Source organism: Lutra lutra, chromosome 10 (genome assembly GCF_902655055.1).
Source record: "Lutra lutra chromosome 10, mLutLut1.2, whole genome shotgun sequence".
NCBI classification, from domain to species: Eukaryota; Metazoa; Chordata; class Mammalia; order Carnivora; family Mustelidae; genus Lutra; species Lutra lutra.
The window spans coordinates 27,678,075-27,690,119 of NC_062287.1; the positions used below are offsets into that span (position 1 = coordinate 27,678,075).

The 12,045-nt window shown below is 36.0% G+C and overlaps 1 protein-coding gene across 1 annotated transcript in view; it reads right to left on the reverse strand.

The window, feature by feature from the left end:
* Window positions 1-12,045, reverse strand: part of OPCML (opioid binding protein/cell adhesion molecule like) — a 1,116,407-nt gene that overhangs the window by 112,878 nt on the left and 991,484 nt on the right. The window contains 3 exon segments of the mRNA XM_047693689.1: window positions 4,512-4,574; window positions 4,577-4,619; window positions 4,621-4,637. Coding sequence (XP_047549645.1) covers window positions 4,512-4,574; window positions 4,577-4,619; window positions 4,621-4,637 — 123 coding nt within the window.

The following is a 12,045-nucleotide window of genomic DNA, read 5'->3' on the forward strand; positions in this document are numbered from 1 at the left end:
CTAAATAAATACATGGAAAAATGCTCAGTGGTTTGCATGTCAATTGCAGAACCTCTGAATGTATGTTGACACAGCACTTTTCTTTGAGATGTTTGCAATGCTTAATAATCATGATCCTGTAACAATCTCAAGTTTTCCTTGGAGGTGAGGCAGATGTCCTCCCGGCAAACCTAGTTTCTGGGAATCCTAACACATCTGCCAACATCACCAAGGAAACTGGAAGTCAAGAGATCTCCAGTTAGATATCCAAGACTGGAGAATGGAAATGTTGGGGAAACGTTGGATCCACATCTTGGATTTTGGTTATTTGTTTCAAAAATTTCACCTTACTTTCATAGGAAGGATTAGTTTTTGTTTCGTTCGTTTGTTTTCCAAGTGAAAATGGGCATAGTTACTTCGAAGAGGTTCCTGATAAAGTGGCAATGATGGGAGTATTTGCACCATGGAAATTTGGCGAATGCTACCAGGGCTCTTCTGTCTTCCCAACCTCGGCCCCAATCAATTTTAAACATTTACCAGTATACTAAGATCTAAAACCCTTATTTTTTCAACTATATATCATTTCAGGTATAGATCATATTGAGCTGTTTTTTTTTTTCTCTTCATTACATCTATTTACTTTTTATATTTCAGAAATTCTATATTGTTTCTGATTCACACAGGCTTGACATTATTTTTCTCTAGTGTGATAATGGATTTATTGGATCATTAGCTTTTACCTTTTTCCTGTAATTTCTAGGGATTGGCAGCATATGTTTGGTCCATCTTTTTAAACTATAAGCATTATCACTATTCTTAATCTTTAATAATCTGTTCATTAAAATATTCTATTTCTAAATAAAGGTTTGTTTATTCACTTCTGTTATACAGATCCCTAAATTTAACCAAGAATTTTCAAATCTTGCGTTATTAGCATTTTGGGAACATGGTTGTCCAGTGAACTAAATTCTCCAATGTAATCCTATTGGAATTTCAAAGGAAATGTCATTGCAACTTTTATTTCCTATTCTTGCATGCTAAATTAACCAGCAAATTGTTCTAAAAATGCTATTTGATGTTTGAGTTTTATTGGCTGCTCTTTAAAACCTTTAAAACAACTTCCCAGAGTCTCCTCAACTCTAAGTGAGAAGGAATAGCCTTCTAAAAATAAATAATGGTAGTCATCTGCAGATGCACATTTTAAACTTGCAAACCCTCCAGGTTCCAAAGCTTTTCAAATTTGGAAAACAATGCTTTGAGTTTAAATGTTTAAATATCATGGAAGAGGAGGAGAAAGACAATGGGGGAAAGAAAGACAGCAAAGTGAAGGCTGAAGCTATAAAAAAGCAAAAGGCAACTGAAAGTAGATCATAGCCTGGGAGATTTGAAGAGCAGAGGAATCATTTAAATGTAGGGTTTTCTGAGCTTTTTTGAGGCTGAATTGTAACTATTATGTTGTATAAAAGATTGAGAATATGGATGAATTTCCCTTATTTTGAGGGAAATCTTACCAGTGTACCATTATAAGGTATTGCTTCAAAACACTTACACAAAGTCGAAATGCCTTTCAAAAGATTTCTAGACTCAGAGAACTATGCATTTAGGATCAAATAAATGCATTTTTGGATTTCAAGCATTTATAAAAATCTCTGAATTTACCAAATACATAGAAATTGGCCAGATGTTTAGACATAGTTTTATATGTAATATAAATCCAAAATTGTCTCTCACTTCAAGCAAAATTCCCATGGGGCTTAAGTCTTTGGGAACATAAGCCACTACTTCATTTTCATTAAAGTTGGGCTTTGTGATGTCCCTCATGTATAGTTTAATATTCTTATTAACATTACTTTATAATATAGACATTTTGTGTTTCTATATCTGAGGTCTGTATACAAAGAATGTTCAGAGCATTTATTCGTATTATCTTTCCCTACAACAAGGCTGGGGTTGACACACGCATCTCTGCACACATGGAGGACATGAGACCATTTAACTTTTCCCTTAAACGGTGCTCCTAGTAACAAATCGAATCTCTTATCTAGGAAGTACTGCTTACATAAATTATGTTACAAATTAGGGGCAAATTTTCAGGTATTTCTCTTATCTCTACGTGGATATTTTTAAAGTTTCATTGAGATTTTAATTTGCTTACAATAAAATGTTCCTATTTTTCGTGTAACACTTGGCATTTTGACTTATATAAGAGGCAACATAAGCAGCACTGTATTGAAGTTATAAACATTTCCATCAGCTGAAAAAATTCCCTTGTGCCCCTCTGTAGGCACATCTCCCCAGATCTTTATTCCGGGTAACCACTGACTTGATTTTGACTTAGTTTTGCCTATTAAGTCATGCAGTAGGTAATTTTGTGTCTTGCTGCTTTTGCTTGGCCTGTTTTTGAGAATCATCCATGTTGTTACATGCAGCAATGATTTGTTATTTTTACTTGCTGAGAAGTCATTTGCTGTTTAAATATACACAATTTATCTATTTAATTGTTGAAGGTTTGAGGATATTTCTAGTTTGAGGCGATTATAAATGAAGCTGCCATAACATTTATGTACAATGTATATTTGTAGACAGACATTTTCATTGATCTTTGGTGAACACTCAGGAGCAGAATTGGGGGTCATATGTTAAGTGTATGTTTAACTCTGTAACAAAGTGCCAAACCGTTTTCTGTAGTGCTTATAGCATTTTATAGTCCCAGAGTTAATGTGTAAGAGTTTCAGTTTCTCCACATCCTCCCCAACAGGTGATATTGTCAGGGTTTGCTGTTGTTGTTGTTGGTTGTTTTTAATTGGACAGCCTAGTAGTTGTGAGTAGAACCTCATTATGATTGAATTGTTCATTTCTATGGTAAATATATTGCACATGATGTTCAGGTGCTTACTTTTATTTGTAGAGCTTCTTATGTGAATGTCTGTCAAATTTTTTGTTCACTTCAAGATAGTTTTTTAGAATTATGTTGTACAGAATTCTTCATGTAAACCCAGATGAAACTCAAACATAACCCAGACAAAAATCCAAAAATTCTTTGTTTCTCCCAGTCTATGGCTTTGTCCTTTTCGTTTATACTTAAATTGATGTTTTTAATTTTGATGAGGCCATTATTAATTGAATTGCATCCCCCTACATTCCCCAGGAAAGATACTCTGAAGTTCCTAATCCTCGTGCGGCGAACGTGACCTATTTGGAAATAGGGTCTTTATAAGTACCAAAATCAGATGAGGTCATTAGACTGGGCCCTAATTCCGATATGTTTGGTGTCCCTATGAAAAAAGGAAAATTGGATTACCAGAGAGGCACACAGGGAGAAGGTCATGTGATAATGAAGGCAGGAATCAGGGGGATACATCTACAAGCCAAGAAACACTAAAGCCTGCCAGCCAACCACCAGAAACTAATGGATACGCATTGGGCAGGTTCTCCCTCACAACCCTGGAGAAGGAACCAACCTTACCTCCCTTCAGTCCCGGACATATAGCCTCCAGAACAACAAGAAAATACATGTCTGTTGTTAGAAGCCAAACCATTTGTAAGCTTTTGTTACCGCAGCCATGAGAAAATGATACAAAGCCAAATTTATTCTTGTTTTCTTCTTTTGTGGTAAGATCCTTTGATGTCCTAGCAAAACATTCTCTATTTCAAAGTCATGAAGGTGTGTTCCTACGGTTTCCTCTAGATCTAGGTTATTTTTACATAATACACAGGCATACTCCACACCTTCTCCTGTCTCACTGAAGTTCATGCTATGCTTGGATTTTCTCATGCTTGAGGGAGCATTTGTTTCTTATATAATTTCTAGAATTAATCATAGTTTCTAGTAATGTATAAATACACAAGGTGACTCTGTACCCATCTCTTCAAGTTCAACTTAGAGTAAGTTTTCGTTCCAAAGGGATAAGGCCCACTGTTCTCTTGGTTCCCTTCGTACAGAGGTGGTGATGATCATCACTGACTTGAATGCCAACCACTGAGTGCCCAGCACATGCATGCCAAGGGGACTTCACCATTTCCATCATCCTTTTTCCACCCAGGTGGGCTATTGATGTATGGGTCATAAGGTGTGGCCTCTGGGGAAATGGGTCTGAAAGTACTGATAAGGAGAATCTTTTTTCTTAAGGAGGTATACCAAACATTTACAATGGGCATGCTAACCTTCTAGCACTCTTCTTAAAGAAAGGGCTAATGACCAACTGACCCATGCATCTCCACCTTAAGAAATTAGTATCTTTGTTTAAAGAGATGGCACCCCTGTTCTTCCTGCCTGGAAAACAGAAGTTTTCTGTGGTCATAAAAGGACTGAGAAAAATAATTCAGTACACTTTCTCTTTATAAATCCCTTTTTTAATTTTTTTTTTTAATGGAATACTCAGTGACTGATGCATGTGGTCGATTTGCTTTTGCATTACTATGTTACAAATACAGCATTGCTTTTGATTCCCAAAGTTTTGGTGTGCTTTAGAACAAATTCTCAATAGAATAATAGAATAACTCTGAAAAATTCCCAAAGGCAAAGAACTTACCCTTGACTGACAGGTGTCTCCATGTCACAGTTTGGCTCTGGTCTGCCAATAGCAGACACAGCAGGTCACACTGCTTCCCTCATTCACAGTGATGTCTGAAGAGATATTTCATGATCTGGGGAGGAACTATAAGAAACAAGGAGAAACGAAATACATGAGGGATGATTCTTTTACTCAAAAGGAGATGTAAGCCTATAAATATTTGCCATAGCATTCTTTTATGATAATATTAGTCTCAACAATAAATGTTCAATTGCTTGATTTTGCCAACAAGGTGGCCATTAATTCTATGCACTGCTAGGGCTCAAAACCTGGCTCTCCCAGGACGTGGCAAAAACAAATACTTCCATTGCTTTTTTCCTCTTCTTTCTTCATTTCCTACCTGGAAAGATAGGACTCATCCCTCAAGGGACTTCAAAGATCACCTGCCCTCTGCAGTTTCCCTCACTTCTCCACCAATCTTAGAAGAGAATCACCTCCCTTTCCTCCTTGTGTATGTGGTATCACAGCTGATTTTTTTTTTTTATGCCTGTCTTTTTACCTAGAGTTAGTTCCTCAAGGATAAGGATGGAGTCACATGCGTCACTATTTCCTCATTGTCTAGCACAAGGCTGACAAAGGGTCCTGCTTAATTCCTTTTGGAAAGAAAGATTCAAAGACAATGGAACAAATCCAAAAACTATGGGGTGGGGTTGGGGGGTGCAGAGCTCAAAGCTTTTAATGGAGATTTCAGATACCTAAACCTTTCTTCTCTGTTATGTTTCAGATTCTCCGAAGGATGGCAAGAGAGGAGGCCAAATTCTACGACTATGCTGATTTACTCAAACTGCCATTTTAATTAAAAATTATTAATTACCAAACAGGTAGAGGACTGGTAGGTTCCAAACCACCCAGAGTCAGTGACAAAGGAGAATGATGGCTGATGCTCGATTCAGACAACTTTGCTGCCAGGAGTTTTATGCTGCTGAGAACCTTAGAGTTAAGTCTTTTCAAGGAGAAGCCATAAGTACATGTAGAACATTTGACTTCTTAAGGGAATCCACATTAGCAATAAATAAAAACTGCCTATCATGATAGAATCTGCCATATTTTGGATTATTTCTGCATTAGGATTTGGCCTGAAATTTCATTGCACATATTTTATCCAAATACACACTGGGGAAAAAAATAGTGTGCATTCTACTACACTGCATTCCTCTTGAGATAACTGTACTACCTGTTTTTAGTATTTTTCTAGCTTGTTAAAAAATAGTTCTGGGTAGAAATGTCAATACTTTTTTCACTTTTATAAAGCAACACTTCAGTGCACCTTCCACAATATTCTCAGAATAATGTCTGCTTTAGCTGGATGTGTTGGGCCCTCTGAAGTTCTTTCTCTAGACCCAGGAGTCTCCCTGGTGCTGGTGTTAAGATAGACAGCTCAGGGGAGGGGGTTGTACAGTTAGGTTCGTAGAGTATAATTTAGTACATGTGATGTCCAGGGCCAGATCTTCCAACAGAAGCCCCAGTTCAGAATCACCAATTCTGTACATGCTATGTTTCATCTGATAGTTCAAGGGGTCCTGGCTTAATAGATATTTGTAAAATTCCATGGATATTTAGCATGACTGCCTCATTCTCTAGGTACTCAGCCAATGTCACCCATTAGAATGTTCGTTCCTGGAGTGCAATTGCAAAATTAATCCACACTCCCACCAAGCCCCAGGCAGTGCTGACTGCAACCCCCACCCCAACCCAGCACTTCCAGAATGGCCCTGCCACTTTCTCAAAGGAAGAAAGATAAGTATAGCTTTTAGGGTGTGTACACCAAGAAGAAAGGAAGCACAAAGAGGGAACTGGGAGGAAAAAAAGTTCTTTTTTTTTTTCAATTATGATACTCATATTAATATGTACAATGCAATAATGTATGTTAACACAAAATGCTTGTTTTCAAAAGTTGCATGTATATTATTTTATGGCTACTTTACGAGTTATGAAATAAATATTCTCACTATTGAAAATGAAAAAAAAAAATTGAGGCCAGGGGAGAATTAAGTAAATTACCCAAAAGGACATGGCCAGTAAATGACAGAATTCTTTCCATCAGATTAAGCAGCTTCTTTGTTTGTCTTATCAATACCCCAAACACAGTATTTATATTTGTCTATTTTGTTTCTTCTGCTTTGAATGATCTCCCAGTGCATCTTCCCTCACAGCATTTAACCATAATGAACAAAACCACCTCGTTCCAGTTGCTTCCCCAACACATTACATAGCACTGAGGGGAGGAGCCCATTTTAATCATCTTTGTTAATCCAGGGCCTGCTACTGGCAAGCAGCACTTACCAAGCACAGCTCTCAATGCTTCCAATTTAAGTTTGAAGCTGAATTGAATTTGACAATACTTTTAATGGCCCTCCCTTTGTTAGCATGACAAATTTTTTGAAGAAAGGAGTACTTGAAAATGAACAAATACTTCTACCTATTTTGACAGGAGATCTTTGTTCCATTTGTAGACACTTATTTATGGCAAATGGATCTGTTTCTAAGTATCTATAAATCTATGTGTCAATCTATGTATCTATGTAGCTATCTATCCATTTATCTATCTATATAACTAGTGTTTATGGTTATATAGGTAAACACAAAAATGTACAAGTCTTAACCAAAATATTAAAATCATTCACAAAAAATGGTAGGACTCACACAAGTCTGATTAAAAGATGACAAATAGCACAGTATGTTTTAGTCTCAGCTGCAGACATGAGGGGCCCCCAGCCCTGCCAAGAGTGCACGTTTATCAGTTCTTTTTTCATTGATGGTGGTGGGCTAAAACCCCTCATATGGTTGTGCAGATTGTTCGGTGAACAAATTGTGGTCCTTTATGATAAGTAAATTAAAAAATAGTTCAATAGATATAGTCACATAAATATATATATTATATATATATATATATATATATACACACACATAAATAAAATACTGTCTGACAGTCTGTATATCTGTATACATACATACACACATACACACATATGTGTGTGTATATATTACATATATATATATACACATATATATGAGAGATAATATTTTATCAGATAGGAATCTGAGGAAGAAGATTTCCAAAGTATCTTAAGGTTCTGGATTATGATGATGTATTTATACATTCTTTCTTTAGCCTTAGCACGGCCAGCTTCTCTTAAACACAAAATACATCTCAAACCTGCCCCATCCACTCCACTCATACTGCCATTGGATTAGTTGAGAAGCTTATTGTCTCTAGCTTTGGATATTACAAAAAGTCTCTTCATTTCTCAACCTGCCACCATTTTATAATTCAAACCTATAAACCTACCACAATCACCTCTTAAATATTTTTCTTCTGCCTAACACCCCGAATATCTGCCCCTGTCTAAGCCTGGAAAGTCCAAACTTCTTAACAGGATTTACAAAACCATTCAGTCCTGGCCATAGCTTAACTACTGGTCCTTCTCTAATAAGCAGTCATCTGCCCCCGCCACTTCTCTCATCTTTGTGCCTTTACACATATTATTCCTTCTGGGGGGAGAGGGCTTTTCCTCTTCTCTGCCACATGAAATCCTCATCCTTCACTCAGTTCAACTCAACTCAAATATGAGCTCCCCTTATGATTCTTAGCTGCTCTCTCTTCTGTTCCCAAGGCATTCCTTGTTTATGTCTTTATCATACAATTTATCTTTGCAACTGAGCTATTCCATGGAAGGGATCTGCTATATTTATCCTCCTATTCTTATTATAAAAAACCCAAAACCACACGTGTAGTAGCATCCTTTTCCCCACTTAATGTAATATATGAATGCATAGGTTTTTAAATTGGATATCTTATAATCTGTCAAGTGTTTTCCATAGTAGAGATCTGACATTTGCCCTTTCTTCTTCCTGAAATACCCTCCACCTTCATCATATTTATTTTTTTTTTCCGTCAGGGGCTCAGTTTTTATGTTAGCTCCTCAGAGAAGTCTTGTTAGGACCTTGTCCTCCCCACAACCCATCTAATTCAGATCCTTCTGTTACAATCTCTTCTCAACTCTAAATTTTCTTAATGATTTTTATATAGCTTTGTGGTTTTTATATACATTAGTATGATTATTTGTTTAAAGTCCTTTCTGGGTCCTAAACTATAGCTTTATAAACCACTGTATCCCCACTACTTAGAATTATGCTAACACACAATGGGTGCTTAATAAAATTTTGTGGAATAAATAAATGGTTATTATATGTACAGTTGAGCCATGAACAACACAGCTTTGAACTAAATGGGTATATTAATATGCATTTTTATAGTAAAGTACTATACATGTATTTTCTCTCCCTTTTGGTTCCCTTAGTAACATTTTCTCTAGGTTTATTATAACAATACAGTATAAAATACATATAAAATATGTGTTACCAATTGTTATTTTATTAGCAAGATTTTTGATCAACTGTAAACTCCTAGTAGTTAAGGTTTTGGAGAGTCAAAAGTTATAGGTGGATTTTGACTATATGGGAGGTTGACACCTCTATCCCCTATGTTCAAGGGTCAATTTATGTCTTATACATGTTATTATGCATTTGTGAGGAAGAAATCCTGAGTAAATTAGGGATTGAAACGTGTGATTCTGGACATATTAACACCATCCTCCATAAAGTTGACAATGATATAATTGGTAGCATATGAGAAAGCCATGTAACAGAACCTAAGTTCTGGGGTCCAACATACCTGTGTAACCCTGGGCAATCTTAGCTTAACTCTTCTGAGCCCCTAGTTGTTCCTTCCTGTAACATGAAGACAATGATTCTCTTTCTAGCTACTTATTAGAATTAACTTTAAATGTGTATAGCACACTAGCACAGTACCTGGAAATAAGCACTTATAAATGTTAGTTGCTATTATTCATGTTTATATATTCATTTATATTATTCATGCTATTTAGAATCAGATAGCTTAGTCTATGACTAATTCTTCATTTTCTGAATCTCAGTTCCTTCCAGAGTTAAGTCAGAACTTATATATAGGTGATGCTCCCCTTGGATAACTGGGATAACTGGGAAGACTGCATATATATGCTTCCAGGATAAAAGGTAAATATTCAATAAATATGATTTTCTTCCTCCTTAACTGAATATTGAGCCTAAGCAAATGCACAGGCAATCACACAGGTTTGTTTAAGAAATTGCCTGGCCTCCTCCTTATCTCTTTTATTTTAGGGAGTGTCTGTTTCTCTTTGTAGAAGACAAGGTACAGGCTTGAGTGCCATGCTGCATTATTTCAAGGACAATAATTCACCTTTCAAAACTACCCTACCCCTGTCCCACCACAGTCTTTGCTATTAGGCTGTAAGTGTTTTGTTTAAAACTTGGATGACACTGTTTAAAAAAAAATCTTGTAATTTATAATCATAAAGGCTGAAGTTTGAATACCATTTTCTTCCAACTACTTTCTGTGTGACTGAAAAAGAAAACAAACTGAAAGCCATTAAGCTTCAGCTTCCTCTACCATATACCTAAAATGGGCATAAAGATACATGCCACATAAGAATATGGAGATTAGATTAGAGACAATTTTTTAAGATTTTATTTATTTGAGATGGGGGGAGGGGCAGAGGGAGAGAGAGGAAGAATCTCAAGCAGATTCCACGTCCAGTGAAGCCTGGCATGAGGCTCAATTCTACGACCCTGAAATCATGAGGTGAGCTGAAATCAAGAGGCAGATGCTTAACCAATTGAGCCACCCAGGCAACCCAGAAAGAATGTTTTAAAGAGACTTAAATAGCTATTACTCTTTTATCTTCCCCCTGCCCCATTCTTGTTATCCTCAGAGAATAACAAAATATTAAGAGACCATGAGAAAGCTAACATAAAGGTGAAATGCTTTCCATTATACTCAAAGCTAATTTATAAAAACAATACAATAAAGACTTTTAAAGAATTTATTTTATTCTTGTAGGGTTAACATTTTTTTTTTAAATAAGGGAGCTTATTTCATAAGCTAGAGGTGAAACTAATTTGGGAATTATAGCATACATGCTAGGCTAGGTCATGCTATATTTTGTATATGGAAATATTAGTGACATTGTGCCAGAAGCAAGATATGAAGTGTGGCATAAGTGGATTCCGATCTTGGTTCCTCCACAGCTGTACAATTTTTTGTAAATCACTTAACCCTTCTGGTTTAGGGGTGTGTGTATGTGTGTGTGTGTGTGTGTGTGTGTGGTGGTGGTGTGGTGGTGGTGATGGTGTTCATTTGTTTCTTTTGGTTGGTTTTATTTGAAGAAACTAGATTGGTATTTATCAGATCTTTTCCAGTTTAAATTCTGTGAATTGGTCATCTTCTAGCAACATTAACCGTCCAGGGAGGCTGCTACAGAGAACAAAGTGGTAATAGCACCAGCAGCAGTAACAACATCACTAGTATTTAGTTCTTTGAGCCTGGTACTAATTGCTCTGTATACATTATTTGCTTTAATCCTGAACATATTTCTAGGAAACCCTATCTATTAAAATCAGCATTAAGGGGTAGACATATACATCAATGGAATAGAATTGAGAGTCCCAGAAATATATCCATACTTTTATGGTCAATTCATTTTCAACAAAGTGCCAAGATAATTCAATGAGGAGAGAATAGTCTTTTCAACAAATGGTGCTGGGACAACTGGATATCCACAGGCAAAAGAATGAAGTTGGACTCCTACTTCACTTTATATACAAAAAATTAACTCAAAATGGATCAAATACCTCAAAGTCAGATCTAAAAGAAGAAAACACAGGTGTGAATCTTTGTTACCTTAGATCAGACAATGATTTCTTAGATATGACAGCAAAAGTGTAAGCAACAAAAGAAAAAAAATAGATAAATTGGACATCATCAAAATAGAAAAAAAAAAGCTTTTAATTTTGTGCTTCAAAGATGCCATAGAAAAAGTGAAAAAGATAGCTCACAAGAGATAAAATTTTTTGCAAATAATACAGGTGATAAAGGACTAGCATACAAACTATGTAAAACTTTCACAACTTGACAATAAAAAGATATAACCTAATTAAAAAATAGACAAAAGATTTGAATAGACATTTCTCCAAAGAAGATCTACAAATGGCCAGTAGGTACTTGAAAAGGTATTTAGTATCATAGCTCATTACAGAAATGCAAATCAAAACCTCAATAAGATCCTGCTTTGCTTCCACTAGGACAGTTGTAGTAAAGAAAAAAAAAAAAGATACTAATGAACGTTGCCAAGGACATGGAAAAATTGGAACCCTCATACACTGCTGTGGGAATTGTAAAGCAGTGAAGTTGCCTTCAAAACAATCATGCAGTTCTTCATGGCTTAAGGATAGAGTTACCATGTCTTCCACTCCTAGGTATGTACCCAAGAGGAATGAAAACATGTGCCCACACAACAACTTGTGAACAAATGTACATAACAGCATTATTCATAACAGACAAAAAAAATGGGAAAAATGCAAATGTTCACCAATAACTGAAAGGATAAACAAAATAAAGTATATCCATACAAGGGAATATTATTCATCTATC